At 59.1% G+C, this 20,081-nt stretch overlaps 8 protein-coding genes across 8 annotated transcripts; 4 read left to right on the top strand and 4 right to left on the bottom strand.

Moving 5' to 3' along the window:
- Window positions 1-101: 101 nt before the first annotated feature.
- On the top strand, window positions 102-1,277 carry CMQ_4883 (3-ketosphinganine reductase; the record flags this gene model as incomplete). Its single annotated transcript, XM_014313039.1, has 3 exons — window positions 102-218; window positions 278-409; window positions 474-1,277. The coding sequence occupies 3 exons, from the start codon at window positions 102-104 to the stop codon at window positions 1,275-1,277; spliced, it is 1,053 nt and encodes a 350-aa protein (XP_014168514.1).
- A 145-nt stretch (window positions 1,278-1,422) lies between these two features.
- CMQ_4383 (uncharacterized protein) lies at window positions 1,423-5,624 on the bottom strand (the record flags this gene model as incomplete). The annotated part of the gene is made up of 2 exons (XM_014312539.1): window positions 1,423-5,506; window positions 5,542-5,624. 2 exons carry the CDS (start codon window positions 5,622-5,624, stop codon window positions 1,423-1,425), a joined length of 4,167 nt encoding a protein of 1,388 aa, XP_014168014.1.
- A 506-nt stretch (window positions 5,625-6,130) lies between these two features.
- On the top strand, window positions 6,131-6,470 carry CMQ_4861 (duf543 domain containing protein; the record flags this gene model as incomplete). Its single annotated transcript, XM_014313017.1, has 2 exons — window positions 6,131-6,208; window positions 6,276-6,470. 2 exons carry the CDS (start codon window positions 6,131-6,133, stop codon window positions 6,468-6,470), a joined length of 273 nt encoding a protein of 90 aa, XP_014168492.1.
- Window positions 6,471-6,947: 477 nt separating this feature from the next.
- On the bottom strand, window positions 6,948-8,200 carry CMQ_4294 (smr domain containing protein; the record flags this gene model as incomplete). Its single annotated transcript, XM_014312450.1, has 4 exons — window positions 6,948-7,607; window positions 7,703-7,803; window positions 7,893-7,996; window positions 8,067-8,200. The coding sequence occupies 4 exons, from the start codon at window positions 8,198-8,200 to the stop codon at window positions 6,948-6,950; spliced, it is 999 nt and encodes a 332-aa protein (XP_014167925.1).
- Window positions 8,201-11,938: 3,738 nt separating this feature from the next.
- CMQ_4745 (g-protein alpha subunit) lies at window positions 11,939-13,193 on the top strand (the record flags this gene model as incomplete). Its single annotated transcript, XM_014312901.1, has 4 exons — window positions 11,939-12,056; window positions 12,127-12,469; window positions 12,532-13,088; window positions 13,150-13,193. 4 exons carry the CDS (start codon window positions 11,939-11,941, stop codon window positions 13,191-13,193), a joined length of 1,062 nt encoding a protein of 353 aa, XP_014168376.1.
- A 1,245-nt stretch (window positions 13,194-14,438) lies between these two features.
- Window positions 14,439-16,207, bottom strand: CMQ_4556 (uncharacterized protein; the record flags this gene model as incomplete). The annotated part of the gene is made up of 4 exons (XM_014312712.1): window positions 14,439-14,496; window positions 14,602-15,247; window positions 15,319-15,625; window positions 15,968-16,207. 4 exons carry the CDS (start codon window positions 16,205-16,207, stop codon window positions 14,439-14,441), a joined length of 1,251 nt encoding a protein of 416 aa, XP_014168187.1.
- Window positions 16,208-17,129: 922 nt separating this feature from the next.
- On the bottom strand, window positions 17,130-18,549 carry CMQ_4554 (cell cycle control protein cdc123; the record flags this gene model as incomplete). Its single annotated transcript, XM_014312710.1, has 2 exons — window positions 17,130-18,354; window positions 18,425-18,549. The coding sequence occupies 2 exons, from the start codon at window positions 18,547-18,549 to the stop codon at window positions 17,130-17,132; spliced, it is 1,350 nt and encodes a 449-aa protein (XP_014168185.1).
- A 268-nt stretch (window positions 18,550-18,817) lies between these two features.
- Window positions 18,818-19,663, top strand: CMQ_4357 (pre-mRNA-splicing factor cwc21; the record flags this gene model as incomplete). Its single annotated transcript, XM_014312513.1, has 1 exon — window positions 18,818-19,663. The coding sequence occupies one exon, from the start codon at window positions 18,818-18,820 to the stop codon at window positions 19,661-19,663; it is 846 nt and encodes a 281-aa protein (XP_014167988.1).
- Window positions 19,664-20,081: the final 418 nt, after the last annotated feature.

Here is a 20,081-nt window from a genome sequence, read left to right as displayed (position 1 = left end):
ACTTTTCCAGGAGCTTGCATCAGCGAAACGAGCAGCTACAAACTGGTCTATCTTGCGCATCTCGCACGACATATCTGGCACTGCCACACCAAGACCTGGTAATGCCGGCCTTTAACACCTCGATTGCATTGACGTCTGCGGCCGTTGTGGGCTCGAGCGCGATTGTCGGCTCGGCCATGGGGTGGTGGACCAAGAACCAGATGCCGGTCGAGGGCAAGGTGAGCGAGCGAGGAGTGAGGATGGAGGCGAGTGACTGACGACGGCTGACACTCGACAGACGGTGCTTCTGACGGGAGCGACCGAGGGCATGGGCCGGTCTGTGGCCAAGCAGCTGGCGGCCCAGGGCGCGGACGTGATTGTGGTGGCGCGCAATGTCGGACGTCTGGCCGAGACGGTAGCAGAGCTAAAGGTTTGTTGCGTGGAGACTTTGCGTCTTGTCTGCTCGTCTGTTCTTCTCTCGCTAATCTGCCCAGACGCTCGCCCCGTCCGAGTCGCAGCGGTTCCACCACATCGCGGCCGACGTGGCCGAGCCCAACTACGCGGCAGCCGTGATCGCGGACGCGCTCGCCTGGAACGGAGGCCGGCCGATCGACGTGGTCTGGTGTGTGGCCGGCATGTCGACGCCGATGCTGTGGGCCGAGGAGCCGCAGGCGGTGGCGCTGGGGGCCAGCCGGCGCAACATGGACGTCAACTTCTGGGGCGCGGCCGAGATGGCGCACGCGATCCTGCGCGAGTGGCTGCGACCCGAGGCCGGACCGTATGCCGAGCCGCGTCATCTCGTCCTCACGGCCTCGGTGCTGGCCTTTTTTGCCGTCGTCGGCTACGCGCCCTACACGCCGACCAAGTGGGCGCTCCGCGGCCTCGCCGACACGCTCGCCCAGGAGACCCTGCTCTACTACGATACCAACCCGGTCCGCGTCTCGGTCGTCTTCCCCGGCACCATCCTCAGCCCCGGGCTCGCGCGTGAGAACACGACCAAGCCCGACGTCACCCTCCAGCTCGAAAAGGACGACCCCCAGCTGTCGCCCGATCAGGTCGCCGCTCAGGCCATTCGCGGCCTCCAGCGCGGCCACCACTTCGTCACCGTCTCCTGGCTCGGCGACCTCATGCGCTGGGGCACCCTCGGCGGCGCCCCCCGCAACAGCTGGCTGTGCGATACCCTCGGCGCCTACCTCGTCGCCTTTGTCATGTTCTTCGTCGTCTGGTGGATCCACGGCGATATCCGCGCCTACGCTCGCAAGCACGGCCACCCGGCCACGTACGCGAAGAAGGGATAAGGGGGGAGTGCGAACTACTTGGTAGAGCAAAAGTATTCAATCTTTCATCCATCTACAACGTAACGAAACATGATCGTGTACGGAGTCCATATTTCTAATCCGACGTTCATCCACGTGACTGATTACTAAGCAAGACCCACCCCCTTCACACGCCCTTCCACTTGCCAAACTGCAGCCAGCGCCGGTAGAGGTCGCGGAAGAGGGCGCGACCGGCAGGATCGACGGCATCGTTGAGCAGGCGGCGGGTCTCGTCAGAGGTGACGCCGAGGACAGAGAAGAGGCCGGGCTCGAGGGCGTCGCGCAGGTCGCGAACGACGACAGCGCCGTCGATCTGCAGCTTGACGTAGGCCATGAGAACGAGGTACATGTGCTGGCCGGCAGAGCGGCGGGCGGCCTCGGTGGCCGAATGGAGCACGGGTGCGGCAGCGGTGAGAGAGGCACCGGCGGGACCGCGCCGAGTCATGGTGGCGACGGCAGCGGTCGAGGGCTCGCAGACGAGTTCGAGCAGGCGGGCGAATTGGGTGGCCTGAGGGGTCCAAAAGACACATCCGCCATTTTGGAGCAGCCGGGTGAGCAGGGCCTGCAGCGTGGCGACGACGAGGTGGAAGCGGCCCTCGAGCCGGAGTCGGTGGCGTTTCAGGACAGCCTCGACGAGACGACAGGCGACAGCAAACATGCCGGCAGAAGATCGCACGCTGTCGTCGCTGCGGCCGTCTAGAGCGACGGCCAGGGCCACAGCACTCAGCGTGCCGTCAACGTTCCACTGCCCCATGGCGGCAGCGCCGGCACGGTCGTCCAGCAGGAGCGCGCGCAGCGTCTGGCCCAGCAGCCGGGCCTCCGTCACCGAAGCAGCTCGCGGCAGCCTTTCGGCCAGGCGGCTGTGCACGACGGCCAGGTCGAAGCGGCCATCATCGGTCCTGATGGAAGCAGCTCCAGGCTGGGCCAGCAGCCGGCCGAGCAGGTGCTGGATGGCCAGAAGCTGGCCGACGGTCGATGTGGATGTTTTATTTTTGTCTTTGTCATCCTCCACGAGCTCCTGGATGTACGACAACAGCGACTCTTGGCTGTAGCTGCGCGTCTCGTTGACGAGGTAGGTTTGTAGCAGGTCGCTGTCCACGAGCACCGAGGCGGCCGTCCAGGCGATCGTCTCTCCGTCGTCCTCTTCCGGTCGCTCGTCCACAAAGAGCCCCGGAAAGCGCAGCTCGCGCCGAGATTTGTCATCGTTGCACAAATACCGTGCCATCAGTGCCCTCCACTTCCAGCCAACCTTGTCGTTCTGGCTGCACAGCCGCCTGGCCATCGTCTGCATCGGGCCAGCCAGCGATGCCAAGCCCTGCTGCTCCAGCTGCGGCTGCATGTCCGGCAGGTCGTCGGCCAAGATGGCGTCAAAAGCAAGCAGAAGCTGCACCGTGCTGCTGCTGCTGTTCTCCAGCGCCTGTCGCAGCACGGCAACGACAAGTCCGGCCAGCGCCTCCCGGGCCCGTTCTACCGGTGCCACGCCAAGCTTGCTGGCCGCCGGTGTGTTCGCTGTGGCCAGCAGGACGGCCTGCAACAAGATGAGTCGCAGCACAGCCGATGCTTTGTCAGCAGCCACCCAAAACGAGACCCGCTCGAACATGGCCTCGCCCAAGCTGTGCTGGAGCACCGCCACCACGATGCAGCGGTACCGGTCCATGAGCCCGAGAGCAGACGGCAGGGCCACAGACGCGGCCGTGGCCTCGACCACCATCCCGAGCCATACGAGTCGGTCGAGGTCCATGTCGCCGGCCATTCGCTCTCGGGTCACGCGGATCAGTAAATCCAGCACCACCACGGCGTCCTCGACCGACATATGCAGTTGGTCCCTGACTGGCTTCTCGCCCGGCAGCAGCGCCGACATCACGCGCTCGCGCAGGCGACGGGGCAGCAGACTTGCCGGCGTGCGCAAGAGCCCGCCGGTCGCCTCAAGCCACTGCTGTCCGCCGGGACGACTGGCCTCTTCCAGCTGCCGGATGTACCGCTCCGTCATCATGCCGGCAGCCTTGTCGTCCAGCGTCAGGACAGCCCCAGACTGCCACGGCAACAACAGGTCCAACACCACCACCGACCGCTCCTTGCTGCTCCTCGTCATCTCGCTATAACACAACACCGAAGAGTCAGTCATAGCCGGAAACAGAGCCAGAAACGGGAATACATACTCGACAAAACGCGACGAGCCACACAGCATCCAGGCCAGGTACGTCGCCAGCGTGGCCGCTCGGGAGTCAAAGTCGAAGCAGCTGCTGTCGTCGTGCGCAGCCACGCGCTGTGTCAGCTCCAGCCGGACCGCCGTTTGATCGGCCTCGTCCACCAAACCAGCCAGTGCGCCCTGAAACTGACCAAAAAGCGCCCAGGTGAGGTTGCGAGCGTCCTGCTCGGCCGTGCCGCTGCTGTTCTTCAGCGCCATCCAAAAGGCAAACGCGCAGACGAGCGCCTCAAACGTGAGCTCGCCCAGCATCGCCGTTTCTTCTTTGGCCAGCTGCTTCTGCACGGCCATCCAGAGGCTCATGGCCGCAGCCGGGTCCAGCCAGCCGAGCGACCGCCGGATCAGACGCCAGCGAATCGCCCGAATCGAACTAGACACCACTAGAGACACGTCCGCGCCAACCACGGCTTCGGCCATCCGGCTGCCCACGGCGTCCTCGTACTCTTCGAGCCGGATGCCCGCACCGACGGCGTCCAGAACCACCAGCCTGCACACGGCCGAGGCTCCGTCCAGCTGGTCTAGCAGCTCCAGCAGCTGCGTCTTCGTCAGCGCCGTCTGCAGCACGTCGGCCACGGCCGTACGGATGGCTCGATCCAGCCAGACGTTGTCGTCGCCGCTCTGGCTGAGACCTGTACACCAACGCCCGATAAAAGCCGGCAGGCTGTGGGCCTTGGCCGATCCCCGTGCGAGTGCGACCAGAAAGATGGACACGGACTGCCGGTCAGCCGCCAGCGTCGGCCGACACGTCGCCAGGTCCTGCAGCAGGTCGTCCAGCAGCTGATCGCCAGCCGGCGCCACCAGAAACGCGTCGGCATCACAGCGAGCCACCGACGCCACCAGACCCCAGTCTGTCGTCCCTCGACCCTCGTCCTTGCTCGAAGCCATAGCCGCCCGCCGACACACTGCCTGTAGGCTCTCGCGGGCCGGCGAGGCCTCGTGCTGTGCCGCCAGGTCCAGCAGCCTGGCCAGGATTGAGTTGCGCCCCTGCACGGCTGGCAGTAGCGGCTGCTGCATCGCGTCAAAGACCACCTGCAGCCACCGCTCGTTGTCTCGGCTCGTCGCCGCTGCCGCACCACCACCACCACCACCACCAACCATGCGTGGCGCCTGGACCGCCAGCAGGAACAGCACCGGCAACAAGACCTCGTGGCCCTTGAGCTTGTCGCACGCAAGCTCCAGTGTGTGCAGGTCCTTGTGGTTCAGATAGGCCGAACGCGCCGGTAGCACCATGTTGTTGGTCAGGAACCGCTGCAGGCCCGCCGCCCAGCACTGCCGCCCCTTTGCGCCAGGCACAGCGAGCAGCTCACGCAGCATGCTGCAGCCTTCCAGCGTCATGTTCAGGGCTACTGCTGGCGCGTCGGTCGGGCTCTGCAGCCGGAGGTCCCAGAGAGCCGAAAAGGTCGTGATCCAGCCCGCCTGGTCGTCGTCGTCTTTGTTCTCTTTGTCACCGTCGTCCCTCGTCGTCAGAGCCAGTCGGCACACCTGCAGCAGAGGCACCAGCAGCGTCATCGCATCGGTGCCCGATGTGCAGAAGAACGACTTGATCTGCTCGGCCCCGATCCGGTCGTGCGAAGCGTACAGGCTCCCCTGGCTCCAAGACGCCGTCTTGACCTCGTCCAGACGCCCTAATAGAACGCGCAGCGCCCCAAAGAGTGCCCCTGCCGACAACACCCGCTGCCGTGGTTTCTGCAGCGCCTCCAGGTCGAATCTGACTGCCTGCCACTTCTTTCTCTTCCGGGGATTCTCGCTCTCACTCTCACTCTCGCTCTCGCTCGCCTTCGGCCTCCCGCCCAGTTCCAACGCCGTCTGCTGCAGCACCGCCACAAAGCGTCGGTCGGCCAGCGTCTTGGCCAGCGTGAAGAGCGGAATGCGCCTAAAGAGACAGCCTAAGATGTGCCACGTCAATGGCCACCGGCGAAGCGTCTCGGCCTCGGCCGACGAGCCGCTCGTGTTCTTGAGCATCCACCGCAGCGCCACCTCCTCAGACGCGTAGAAGTCACAGTGACTGTCGGCAGTAGTGACGCTGCCAGGGCAGCCCACAACCGCTCGAGCTTGGCCGCTGTCGTCTCGGGGCCGCTCTGATCCAGAGACCGGGCTGTCTTCAAGAGCGCGGCCGCAGCCATTGTCAATGGGGATTGTTGAGATGCCGAGGACGAAGCCAAAAAAAAGAAGAGTCGATTGAAACAAGCCGAAATGAAAGAAAGTATCGGCTCTGCCAGAAAGTGAAGCTGAGGAAAAAAAGATCGAAAATTCTGCCGGCGTCTATCCAGATAGCTGCCCGTCACCCTACAGCCTGGCTCACCGCCTTCGGACCTCTGTCGAATGAGCGCGAAAAAAATATAGCCGGTTTGGTCCGCGTTTGCGCGATTCTCTAGCGACGAACCAACCGTTCTCACGACCTCTCCCAACCCCTGTGTGTCTGTCTCAACGCAGCCGTCACCCACCGGACATTGTTCGCCATCGAGGTTGGTTTCGCCCGCTCCGTTCCCCCTTCTCGTCCGGTTGGACTGCCAATTCCTAATCCTGGCCTTGGACACACTCCCGGCAGCTTCCGTTGCGTTTTTTCTTCCGCTTTGCCGCCGCCGGCCTTTCGTCTCCTCCAGACTCCGCGTCACGCCACATCACGACCATGTCTGACTCTTCCGCCCCGGCACCAGTACGGAGCGTGGTTTCGCGGCCCGTCAGCGAGGCCCTGCTGAACGAGAAGGTGTGACCATTCTGCTTGCACAAGCTTCGTAATGTCAGAGACCACTCACTAAATTGATGCCGCGCAGTGGGACCACTGCCTGTCCAACCTGGTCATCAAGTCGGCTCTCGGCCTCGGCTTCGGCGTCGTCTTCTCCGTCCTTCTCTTCAAGCGGAGAACCTGGCCGGCCGTCATCGGCGTCGGCTTCGGCGCCGGCCGCGCCTACGAGGAGTGCAACTCGGCCCTCAAGCAGGCCGCCAAGGACATCCGGAAGACCGCATAAGCACATTCGAAGCGACCCTCATGAGAGGCGGCCGATGAGAGGAGTGGCACCGGAGACTACACCCCTCCTGCCACCGCCCGCCCGCCTTTTCTTGCATTGTATAAAAGGATATTTCTCATTTGTCTTGATATAGGGAGACGGAATGCTAGATCGGTCTTGCCCAAAAGCTACGTGCACATGTCCCGTCACCACAGCAAGTGTCATTCTGCCGTCCACCTGTGGTGTCGCTCTGGACGACCACCTGCGGCATAGATCCCATCACACTCTCCCGCCGAAATGACCACATTCCTATCCTGTCCCGGGCCCCAATCTTGCCGACATATCGCGTGTACGACAAGAGCAAAAAAAGAAGGGGAAACGCCGTCCCTAGGCGAGCTATGTGGCTCAGTATCCAGTTCAAATGCGCAGTCCTATCCAAAGATGTGTGCAGCCCTTGTGGGGAAATAAAATAAAATAGACCAATCAAATACGACACAGTCACATAATCGTGCAGCAGCCGCGCAGAAGCTTCGGCAGGCACTTGCCGACAGCCTGCTCGATCTCCTGCTCGAGCTGGTCGTTTCCCTGCTGCTGCTGGTTCTGCTGATGCTGCTGGTGTTGCTGGTGCTGGTCGTGATGTTGCTGCTGGCCAGCCGCGGCCGAATAGTTGGGCTGGGACTGCGGCTGGTAGCCGCCGCCGCCACCACCGCCGTACCCGCCCAGATGTCCCGACGGTTGCTGCGGCAGGGGCGGGACGCCGCTGACGGCACCGCCCTGCAGGTTGACGTACACCCGGCCCTCGTTCTCCTCGGTGGCGTACTGCAGGCCCAGCTCGCCGCACAGCTTCTCGACCGCCGGCTTGATCTTCTGCACGTGGTTGGCGCTGTGGTTTCCGCGGCCAACGATGACGTGCAGGTGCGTCTGGCCCTGCGACTGGGCTGCGCGGATCCGCTGCTCCAGGATCCGCTCGGCCTCTTCGACAAACTGCCCGTGCAGGTCAATGGTGTCGCCGGCCACCCGGCTCACCGCGTTGTTCTCCCGGAAGATGTACTCCGACGCCTGCCGGTTGTAGTCGTCCATGGCGGCGGCATGGCGCTTGCCCTCGGTCGAGAGGGTCTTGGCGCTGGCCCCATCGCCGCGCTCGTACGCCTGGTGAGACTGTCGGGTGGAAGAGAGGCGGTCAGCCACGGACGAGGGGGGGCTGCGAATCGGAAACGACCAACGGCACGACCAAGGCCACAGCAAAAACTCACCTTGTCAAAGCAGGAGTTGCGCTTTGCAGCCTCCTGACGGGCGAGGTCACGCAGACGGTCATATTCCGCCTCAGCGTCGTTTCCGGCGCTGTGGTTGAAGGCTGAGAGAGTACGGTCAGCAACAGCAGCTCGCCCAGAAAAAAGAAACCATAGGCACGAGTCGGAAGAGAGGGAGGGGCCAGTGACTTACACCGCTCGCCCAGCTGTGTCATGGGAATGGCTGAAGAAGCCATGGCGTCGGGCGCGTCCACAGAGACGACGTTGTGGCGCGGCAAAGGGCCAATAACGAAAACACTGGCTCTCCAGGTCTAATCACAGTCGCACAGGCGTGAGGCTTGTGACCGGGAGTTTATAAGCGGAAGACGGGACGTGGAGAAAGCCGCGCTCGCAGAGGTCGTTACTCGTGGTATCGACGAGGACAACATCGGCAGCCATGAGATGTTGAAGTTGGCGATTTCGGGCTGCGCCCCACTTTTGCCTCTGCGCCTCAAGACTCATTGGCGGACGACAGGTAGAGCTGAAAACGAGCGTTTAGCCACAAAGAAAAAGAGCCGGCGCCCGATTGAGTTTGGAGAAGGGGGGGTGCTGCAAGGAACAGCACGGTGAGTGGCTGGCGGTGCTAGTGGGCGCCTAGCCCGCTATAAAGCAGGCGGTTGCCCCTAAAGCAGGCGCTGATCGCCAGAAGAAAGAACGAAAAGGGGAAAAAGTACAAAGTAAGATGCACCAACAACAGAGCCAGCTTGTCGAGACGGAGGGAAGGGAGACCTGGTTCGGCGACTACTCCGTACGGAGTAATAATCATATATTGCTGTCTTATTAAGTCTCGCTCTAGGGACGGCTGGCGGCATCGCGGATCCTATCCTCCCTCCTCATGACTTGTGCTCGTCCGTCGTATGCATTCTGTCAAGGCAGAAGCGAGAATTCGGCAGATAGGCAAGCTTTCCAGAAGGAGCCGCCCTGCTTCTCTGATCCTCTGCTACTGCCGGCCACGACATACGACGCGCAAAGTATCTACATCCACTTCCACTTCCACATCCACACATGTAAGATACGAGAACGGGGTGTCCAACTTGCTCGGTCGCTTATTGAATATTGCTGGCCGCCATTGCGTCTTTGTGCGCCGCTGTGTCCGTCCGTGCCGGCAGCGAGGCGTTTGCTCGTCTGTGTCTTACGAGTATGCGTAATACAGCTTCTAGAAAATTGAGCTAGGTATGCTCTGCTGCCGTTGTGTTGCTTCCGCTGCTCGGAATAGGCCTAGCTCAATGTCATCATTTTTCACTTTTTCATTTGCTCGCCATGGGTTGTGCAAAACAAAAGTCAGGTTATACGTTGCAGTCGTGTCAAGAAACACCGGTTCTCGTCAGGGCAACGTTTCGATCCCTTGCTGTCCCGACTCCTCCTCTCCCAATGCCGAGCATGGCCACATGTCGCCGACCAAACGAAATAAAAAGTCCAAACGGGAAAACGGGAAAACTGGAAACCGGAAACCAAAAAACCGAAGCTGGCAACCAGAAACCTCAGAAACTGGGAACCCTGTTTGGCTGCCCATTGCACAAACCTTGGCTTCCAGAATAGAAGTCGGACAAGGGGATTGGCGGATTCAAAGAGGATGTGCTTCATCCAGCAAAATCACCTGCTTGTAGAGTTTGCGCAGGTCATATTCATCAAATCCAAGCTCCGCCATGTCCACACAAGCACTCTCCGTCTGCGTCAAAGCGGTGGACCCTCTCCATTCTCCATGTCCCCTATCCACCTACAGAGCACCTCTGGCGAAACGTGGTGGCATGGTTGCGGCCAGTCGCAGGCAGCTCGTGGGATATGCATCCGGGGGGCTGTATGATATTACGAAAAACACGTCTCGTCCGAGGGCTGCCAACCGGAAAAAAAACCTCGTCACAATGGCACAAAGAGCCGGCGCAGCAGCAAGGGAGAAATGGGCGTGAAATGTGCAGACGGAGCACAACAGGCCCGCATTATCGGACAGAGCTGCCATTTCGAGGCTGGAGAGGGTCTGGCGACAGGTTCGATCGACGATGAGAGCTTTGAGACAGAGCTGGCGAAGTATTCGTCCCATGGCGTCCTCTTGCGCCTCCTTACTTTGAGTACGATAGTCGTGCACGTACTTCGGATACGGCGTATATGTACTCCGTACATCTGACAATTTACGGAGCACTCCAAAGCCCCCCTGGGCGCCGAAATAGACGGCCGAAGAGCTCGGTTCGCTCTTTACATTCGACAGAAAAGAGAGAAGAGTCTGGATTTCTGGCTGTCGTCATCCACTTCATGCCTCCATGTCTCACAATGTTGCCATAATGGGGAGAGAAATGTCCGGTACTATGTAGAGCTGAACCAGGTCTGGCGACAACACTCCGTGCGATCAAGCAGTTTTGGAAGGGAGGGGCTAGCCGGATTGTGCCAAGGAGTCAGAGACGATGGAGTTATAAATCATTAAAAACAAAACAAAAGAAAACAAAACCTCCAAGTGCCAAAAGTGGACCCCGACAAGGTAAAGGCTTTGGGGTCTTTGGGAGAGGGCCCCCCCTTTTTTAATATTATTCCTCTGCAGGTGAGTAATGACTCTCCTTGCCGTCGCGCATCTCCCTCCCTCGCCGCAGTTCACAATGGGTCGATCTGCACAGGCAGCTGCGATGCGCCCTAATGCAGAACCACACCTGTATCTCGACACATGGTGAGACCGTTTCGCCGAGCTGTGCCGCTTCGCACGAGTGTCCGAGAAAGATATGCTGGGTCCTCAGGTACAGGGTACCTGTCAATGCATCTCCAGGATCAAGCCCCGAGGCCATTGGCTGACAAGACGGCGCCAACTCGTTCTTGGGACCGCCAGAGGCCCGAGCATGGCCATGGATGGGGTACAGGGTACATCTGACCATGGCGCCCATCTGTCTTTGCGTCACTGGCCGCCCCCTCGGCCTGCAGTAACTGCTCCCGTCTAGCCGTTTGTCAACCGGCAAAGAGCTGCACGGGGTCGCACGCAGCAGCAAGCACAGCTGGACACTTGCATAAGCGCGTGCAGCCTGCGTCTTGGCCCACCATTCGCCCCGCGTCCCTTGCCTCCTGTGCAAATCGTTCCCATCCTGTGTCTCTGCCTCTGCAGGCCTCTGCTCGCCTCTGCTCGTAAGATACAAGCTTCCACTACGTACCGCTGCCCTGCCTCAATCGCCTGCTCGTAAGATAGACACTACCATGGTACCTACGGCGTACAGGCCTACAGCATCTCGTCAACTAACTTCCGTCCTTAAATCCGGTTAGCCCTCTGGAGCCTACCCGGTTAGGGTGTGGGACCCCGCTAACCTGCAGCCTGTATCCGTAAGGACAGCCCCGGGAGATATACTATGTAATTTGCACGGAGCGCACTGTCGACTCGTCCATACCTATCGCTACTCTAATTCCGTACAGTGTGGTTGGTATACGAGCGCAGAACCCCTTTCCGCCGGCTAAGCCGTTGCGTCCAGTTATGGCCTGTCTGCTCATTAACCCACCATCATCTTAGCGCTCTTTTTTCGGTCGTCTTCCCCCAACTAACCATCCTCTCATCTGTTCCACCACCAATAATCTCCCGTCTTTCCTCCACCCTTCCTTCTCGCCAATTCTCTCTCTCCCCTTTCCCTTTCCCGTCCACACCGTCTCTCACCATCACCACCACCACACACCCAACCTCCTTTTAGTCTATCTGCCGCTGAATTTCGCTCTTTTTTTTAGTCTCCTCTTTCTCGTTCCCTATTTTCGGTTCTTCTTTTTCCCTCACCCCCATTCTCCGCCATCTCGACAACTATCGACATCGGGGTTCTTCTTTTTTCGCCGTTGTATCACAGGTCGGATTGGTTCTCAGCGAGCCGCCTTATCCCTTCGGTCAAACGCTTAATCGAGTACACCCATTTGACGGGTAAGTGTAAACAGCCAGGCAATCGGCGCCCTGCTACCATTCACCTCGCGCCATCCTGCGCTGTCTTGCACATCAATTGTCCGATTTATCGCATCGAAACGGCGACTTTCCTTCCTCGCGCTCAACCCCTTTTCCAACAATTACGATCGCCTTTTCTTCCCAGTCACCTTCCACTTCTTGCTACCGGCTCCTGCACGTGTGGGCAAAGCAAACTAACAAACTCAACAGTATCGCTCACCGTCCTGTCTGGCTTCGCTCATTCTTCGTCTGTAATCGGACCGACGGCTTTTTTCGATTCTTTTGGGCGTCTACACACACCTCCAACCGTTAAGATGGGTTGTGGATTGAGCGTGGAGGAGAAGGAGGGCAAGGCCCGGAACGAGGAGATTGAGAACCAGCTGAAGCGCGACCGCATGCAACAACGAAATGAGATCAAGATGCTCCTTCTGGGTACGTTGCTCCGCCTGAACCGAGTCATTGTCACGAATCGCTTTGGCAGAGTGCTGACTCGTCGCTACAGGTGCTGGTGAATCCGGAAAGTCGACCATCTTGAAGCAGATGAAGCTCATTCACGAGGGCGGATACTCGCGCGACGAGCGGGAATCGTTCAAAGAAATCATCTACAGCAATACCGTACAGTCGATGCGCGTCATCCTCGAGGCCATGGAGTCGCTAGAGCTCCCCTTGGAGGACCAGCGGATGGAGTACCATGTGCAGACCATCTTCATGCAGCCGGCTCAGATTGAAGGTGAGGTCCTGCCGCCTGAGGTTGGCAATGCCATTGAGGCGTTGTGGAAGGATCGCGGTGTTCAGGACTGCTTCAAGCGGTCACGCGAGTACCAGTTGAACGACTCCGCCCGATAGTAAGTTGCCCGTCGCAAAGCGCTTGCCACTGTATGTCCTAGCCACTTACCTATGCCGTTAGCTACTTTGACAACATCACTCGCATCGCCGCGCCCGATTACATGCCCGACGACCAAGACGTGCTGCGATCGCGTGTCAAGACCACCGGTATCACCGAGACGACATTTATTATCGGCGACCTGACATATCGTATGTTCGACGTCGGTGGCCAGCGGTCCGAACGGAAGAAGTGGATCCATTGTTTTGAGAACGTCACAACGATTCTCTTCCTGGTCGCTATTTCCGAGTACGACCAGCTTCTGTTCGAGGACGAGACAGTCAACCGTATGCAGGAAGCCCTGACGCTGTTCGACTCCATCTGCAACTCGCGGTGGTTTGTCCGGACATCCATCATTCTTTTCCTCAACAAGATTGATCGGTTCAAGGAGAAGCTTCCAGTCAGCCCGATGAAGAACTACTTCCCCGACTACGAGGGTGGTGATGACTACGCGGCTGCCTGCGATTACATCCTCAACCGCTTCGTCAACCTGAACCAGCACGAGTCCAAGCAGATCTACACCCATTTTACTTGCGCCACAGACACGACGCAGATCCGCTTCGTCATGGCCGCTGTCAATGGTATGTCGCCTGCCCGTCGTCGATGGTGTTGCGTGCGAACCCGATACTGACATTGCGCTAGATATCATCATCCAGGAAAACCTGCGGCTTTGTGGTCTGATCTAAACGTGCAAGCAGCTTCCTTACTTTCCTTTTGTTTCGCTACTTATATATACCCGAACGATGGCCGACGGAGGAATGTCGGATTATGTTCCGACTACTTCCACATCGCTACTGTCCCATCCGCTCGTTATCAGCTCTCCCTACTCCCGCGACGATTTCCGACGATTGCAGAGAAACCGGTTTTTCTTTCCTCGCACGCCCCTCGAGTAATATCGTGTCCCACCTCGTCATGACCGCTGGCCTTACTACACCTTTTTATTACGATCACCGACTCTGAACGGCTTTCATACTGTCACACTGTTGCGATTTTTTATATTATTTTTCAGGCGAATCTATTACCGATGTTTCGCTTCTTTTCAGGTTTGCGGTGCGCGAGGAGAAGGGAGGTGGAGGCATGACGAGGGGGCACAACCAAAAACCACATCCAACGAGCCGATGCTGTACTACAAACCAAACAAGGAGGCGGATGGTGGAAGAAATGGTGAGAAGATATAAAGTGTATGTGGGAGAGGTGAGATTTCTTCGCCATTATTTTGTATTTTTGTCCTGTATTCGCTTCCTGCCCACAGATTCAAGTGGGTTTCCTTTGATTTTCGTTGCGCATTTGGAAGTAAAAGGGGCACGGGAAGGCTCGATATTCTTGTTTAATTATGACAGTCTGTATTTGATGTGTTTGCTGATGCGTTTTGCTTCCTATATGTCGATGATTTACCATTTTATAAGTTAGGTGAAGAATAGGAGGAACATTAGAGGACAGGCAGGTCTAGGTCTGGGCAGCAAGCGAGTCGACACCTTATCATTCACCAACTGTCGATTTTATCATTCACTTTTCTGAGTAGGGACTGTCGTCTCGGGGAGAATATAAGAAAAAGCATATACCGCACCGAAGCCAAGTACTTGATCGTTGATGTCGTAGTGTATCGTTGATTAAACGGGATTATATGGAAATTCGGCGTCTTTCTGCATTTCTGGGCACCTAATCGCTTATATCAAGATCGTAGAAACAATAGCATCCCTCCGCGTTCCGCGCGCAAGCCATAATGTGTGTGTGGTCCGTTTCCCGTCATTTTCCCATGTTCTCATCCGGTTGCCCTCCCATCAAACGCCTGTAAAGTCGCAGTGTCAATACAACAAGCCGACCCCCTGGATCCTATAAGATACCTCCCGTCCCCGAGCTATACCCACGTAATGTATTTCTCGTTCGTTTGGGATGTGTCTATTTCTTTCTTTTCTTACTCCCTGACATTATCACATGTCGTCTGAAGAGCCCCGGTTGCTGATATCTGTTGCACTGTCAACGTTACCGCTGCCAGTTTGTTGTGCCAGGGCCAAAACCGCCTGCTGCTGTTGTTGCTGTTGTTGTTGCTGCTGCTGCTGCTGCTGTTGGCTCTGTCTTTCGCTCTCTCCGTACCGCACAATAGCCAGCGCCAGCTGCTTTGCGGCAATTTCCACCATCATGAGGTCACGAGCTCGCCGATCGGCATTCCGCACCTCGGCCAGCGCCTGATCGACCACGAAGCCGATCAGGGACGAGTCCACTCCGGCCGGACCTGCAGTGCTGCCAGCTGCCGTGGAGCCTGCGCCCAGCTCGGCCGAGTCGCCTCGGACGGCGCCGTTGCCACTTACGTCTTCGCCCAGGATGGCCGCTGCCAGGTGGAGGCCGAAGCCGCCAAAGGCGTCGCCGACCATGTCGTGATGGGCGCCAACATGGACGCCGTTGTTGCCGCTGGCGCTGTCGCTGTTGTTGTTGCTGCTGTTGTGGATATGCTGCACGGCAGCGGCCACGGCAGCGGCTGCAGCAGCGGCGGCCGTGGATGCAGAGGCGGTCGTGGCCGCCGTTGGTGATGGGTGAGGCTGCGTATGAGGATGCAGCGAGCCGGCAGCCGAGCGGTGGGAGTGCGCCAGTCCGAGGGAGGCAGCGTCGACGCCACCAAACAATGCGGGATGCGACAGGCGCGGATCGATGGGTGTGGACGAGGCCAGAGAGGCACTTCCGCCGGACGAGAGGTGATGCCGCTGGTGTAAGTGATGGCCAGGTTGCATAGGTGTCTTGGCTTCTGGATTTTGTTAGAGAAAGGGGGAGGAAGAAAATAAGAAAGGAGAGAAAGAAAGAAAGAAGAAACCCCACCGTGAAAAGAACAACGCGCCCCGGACGCGTTGAACCAGCAATTTGCGCAGCTGCCGCACATCTGGCCATCGACGACGACGCAGGCCGTCCACGGGCCGTGGCCCTTGTGGCAGTTCTTGCACGGCACCGCGGCGGCCTCGCCGGCAATGTGGGCAAACAGAGCCTCGACGTTGCTGCGCCGCGCCAGGTTGAGCTGCTGCTCCGGTCGACGCTGCTGTGCCGGACGGAGGGCCGGCTCGCGGGCCAGCCGCTTGGCCAGCGCGCTCTCGATCAGCAGCCGGTCGTAGCCCGAGTCCACGGCCATGCGCTCCGTGTTGATGGGCGTCGTTTCTGCTGCTGCTGTTGTTGCTGCTATTGCTGTGGTTGTTGTGGTTGCTGTGGTTGCTGAGGCAGTCATGGTCTGCGTCAGTCGTAGACTGTTTTGTGCCATCGGATTGTCATCGTTGCCGCTGTTGCCGTCCTCCTCCTCGCCCTTCTCGTCCTTCTCGCTGTTCGGGTGCGCATCTCCCGCACTGGATGCTGCCGCAACTGCTTTGGCCGCGACTGCTGCCACAGCTGCCGCTGCCGCTGCTGCCGACATGTCCATGACCACGACGCCGTCGTCGTTGCCGCTGCTGCCATCTTCGCCGCCATCTGCGACTGCGTCCACGACCGACAGCTCATCCACCTCATTCGCGCCGTCACCCAGCGGCCGCGCTCCGCTCTTGTCGTCCATGGCCGCGTCGTGCAGGTCGAGCATCGCGCTGTCGACCGCCACATCGCCGGCGCCGCTGTCTCCGTGCACGTATTCGCCCGTCATCGCGTCGAGGCGGTTTACCTCGTCGGCTTCCTCTCCATTCGGCCCAGCACCGTCGTCACTCGTGCCTCGGCCGTCGTACTCAAACTTCATGTCGTCTGCCGCTGTGGCAGCAGCAGCAGCACCGTCGTGGAACTGCCCGTCCCCTAACTGCTCCTCAACCACTGCTGCTGCTGTTGGTGGCGATGTTGATGACAAAGCTCCGGCTTCGTCGTACGGATGCGGCTGTGGCTGCTGCTGTTGTTGCTGTTGTCGGTACTGGTGTAGCTGCTGCTGCCGGAGCGCATGCTCGATCGCATTGGCCTGCTGTCGCCGGTAGACCGACGCTGACACCTGTCCACTGTCGCCAGAACTGCTGCCGTTTGTCGTTCGTCGTGGCTGCGCCACGGCGCCTGGTTTGGTCACCTTGTTGGGGCGGCCGCCACGGCGGATGATGCCGGTCATCTTGGCCCGACGACGAAGCAAACCGTTCCACGAATGATCCCCGAGCCTGGAATACGTCGGTCTAGCAGAGGGGAAGAAGAAAAAAGCGAAACAGAAATAGAAAGCATGCGACAGAGTCGGTTGCGCAAGGTCGAGGTTCGCTTCTGGCAGGTGCGAGGGATGGGACCGTCAAGCAGCTGGTGTCAGCTGGCCAGAAAGAGGGAAGACGAGAGAGCGGCAGGTTTTGAACAATGGCGCGTGGGGAGCCGGCGGCTCATTCGCCAATTGTTCGTGACGCACAGACCACCAAAGCTCAGTCAGAATCCTTACTACTCATTCTGTACAAAGTACTCCGTACGGAGTAATATTCTGTACACCTGTCCGTCGATTTTACGGCAAAGACATCTCAGCTTTGCCATGACACCTCGTGTACACGCGTTTGGAGCACTCTTGTGTCTCTCCTGAAGCTCGCATGCGTACGCATTCATATCCAGTACGACGCCCTCGCACAACGTCAATATGCGCAAGTGTTCTTCGTCTGCTGTCATTTCGCTTCATGGTTTCATGATGATCTATTTATTCCTCGTCACCGTCACCGTCCTTCTCGGCGCTCTACAATCTCCTGCCATTCTTGGGCAAACTTCCGCAGGCCTCCTTCGCCCGCCATGCTGGCATCGACTACCTCCTTGGGCAGCTTGTGCGCCGAGTAGGGCGCTGAACTAAAGTTCATGGCGGCCGGGTCATCCTTCTCGACCAGACGGAGCTCCGGCTCGTAGTCTTCGGTGTCATTCCCGCTCTCCTCTTCTTCGTCTTCGTCGGTCTCATCGCCTTGGCTCGCCGTTTCCGCCTCGTCCGGCACCCCGCTTTCGCCTACGATCCCGAGAAAGGGCTTGGGGATCTTGAGGTCGAGAAGTTCGCGCCACGAGAAGAGCAGCGTGTCCGTCCGGGGCGCCCATGGGTTGATATCGATCAGACGCGCCCACGAGAGACGTCCGCCGGCGTCTCCGCCGCGGGCCTCGTTGTCGCCCACGTCGAAGCCGTCGCGCTCCGGCATGTAAATGTCAAACGAGAAGCTGCCGGAGGGGAAGGTGAACTGCAGCTTGCTGTGGAAGAGCGTCTTGGCCCGCTCGATGATGCTGTTGCGCAAGCCCTTCAGGTAGGGATAGTATTTGAGGTCGCGTGGCGTGATGGCCACGAGATTGCGGTGCTTGACAAAACAGCGGAACTCGAGGGCTGTGTGCATGTTAAAGGAGGATCGCAGCACCAGCACCGGCTGGAAGCCTAGGCTGCTGTCGGTCGCCGGAGCAGAGGTAGAAGATGGGGCCATCGGTGCACTCGCCGGGATGCAGCCGTCAAAGGCGTGCTCGAGATCGTGCGTGATAAAGTTGGAGCTCTTCAGCAGCAAATACACGTCGTCGGGCGTCCGGCACTGCATCGTGTTCTTCTCAGCCATCAGCCAAGTGGCATCCTTGGGCGACGACCAGTTCAGCTTGGGTGCCACCGAGCCGCCGAGTGCTGCTATCTCGTCCTTGATCCTCTGGTGCACTTCGGGGAAGCGCTTGTTCGGTGGCAGTCGGATCGTCGCCGGCGCATTCTCATCCTCGTCGGAGCTGTCGTCGTCTTGTAGGCCCTGGTACTTGGTCTCGTCCGCCGACGGGTAGTGCTTCATGGTCGGGTTAGACGGCTCCCAGTCATCATCGTCGTCTTCACCACTGCCGTTGCTCTCGTCGCTCAGCACAATGCCGTCTTCGCGGAGGTACTCGATAGCCGCCGCCGGCAGTTCGATCAGGCGCGACTTGATGCATACTTTGCGGTATCTGTCTCGTCAGAAATGCTGGCTTCATGGCCTGGTCGAAGCGGACTCGTAATCCATCCGTCTGTACTCACTTTGGAAACCAGTAGTCGTAGGAGCAGTAGAGGATGTGATCCCGGCTAACGGGTGGGAAGAGTGATCCCTCGTCGTCCGTACCACTGGACGGCGCCGGAGCCGCTTCCGTGTGAAATTCTGGCATTTTGTCCATCTGGTATGCCTTCGTCGAGACGTCAGAGCTGGTAATATGAGGGGCAAAAATTGAGTCAAGAAACCCCATGTTTTCTGCCGGGAAAATCGGCCAGGAAGTCAGCGCGTATCCACACCGCCTTCCGCATAAAGAGGCCCGCCAAAATCCAGAGCAATTTAACTGGAGCTGTACATTGTATTCCGTAGCTACAGATTGACACGACGCATCCAACCAAGCCATCCGGCACGCACGCGCACGCACGCATCTACCCCCAACAGCAATGTCCGACAACGTCGGTCTTTCGACGCCGCGTGGCAGCGGCACGTCCGGCTTCGTGCAGCGCAACCGGGCCTACATGCAGCCGCGCGACCACGTGCGATCGAATGCGAACCCGCGTGACTTTCTCGACAGCGAGGCCCAAAAGGCCCGTCTGCGCAAGCCCGACCAGGGCATCCTGGACCACGACCGCAAGCGGGTCGTCGAGGTGCGTGTCTTTGCCCTGCGCGACGAGCTGGAGGACAAGGACGTGGACGAGGCCGAGATCGAGCGCCGCTGCGACGAGCTGCGCAAGAGCCTGACGGCCGCGGCCGAGCGGCCGGGCCGCGCTGGTGGTGCCGACAACGGAGCCCCCCGCCGCTTCAAGGCCCACCAGGTCCACGAACAGGCCCGGGCTAAGGCTGAGGAGAGCGAGCGGTTGCGGCGGGCGCTGCACATCAGCAAGGACTACGAGGAGGGCGGCCATTGGCGGCGCCAGGACGAGAAGCAGGAGCTCAAGCGGAAGAAGGAGGAAGATGAGGCTGAGCGCGAACGCGAACGCGAACGCCAGAGAGACGCTGCCGAACGCCGCCGCCGCCACCACCACGAAGACCCGCCGGTACGGAGCGTCGAAAAGCCGAGCCACGACATTGATGATGACGATGGCGACAACAGCGACAACAACAGCAACAACCATCGCGATGACAGAAGCGATCTCGAGGAGGGCGAGTACGACGACCGCGACCGCGGCCGCCAAGACGGTCGGCGCGTGCGCCAGCGCCGGGGATCGTCGCCCGGCCGCGACAGCCGCAGCCGCAGCCGTAGCCATAGCCATAGCCATAGTCGCAGGAGCAGTAAGGACTCTTCATAGGCTCAAGGGACATATCATACTTGTTTTTTATCGTGGCTCTAGGCCAAAGTGTGGGGGAATTACGGAAAGAAGCAGCGGCTTGGCGTCATGGCGTTTGATAGAACGAGACTCGTCTGTTGACGAGACAATATTGTGGCTTTCACCAGTTTGTAAGCACTTGACAAAAGAAAGGACGACATTGGGTTTATAATTAAGTTCAACTCAACATTAAAAAATCCATCTGTTATCTATCTGGAGGTCAAGGTACCGATATTATGGACATGTCGTGAATTCAGAAATCCGTGTCTGCGTCGTGATTGAAAATGAAATGCAGGAGACGTTGTAGAATTGCAGCCAAGGAGATGGAGGGGGTAGGGACAGGAATATGGGCGTGGGTATATGTAGGGTACAAACTCAGTAATGGGCATGAATATTAATA

Source organism: Grosmannia clavigera (genome assembly GCF_000143105.1).
Source record: "Grosmannia clavigera kw1407 unplaced genomic scaffold GCSC_97, whole genome shotgun sequence".
NCBI lineage: Eukaryota > Fungi > Ascomycota > Sordariomycetes > Ophiostomatales > Ophiostomataceae > Leptographium > Leptographium clavigerum.
The sequence above is the reverse complement of the archived record's forward strand: the minus strand, read 5'-3'. Positions and strand labels throughout refer to the sequence as shown.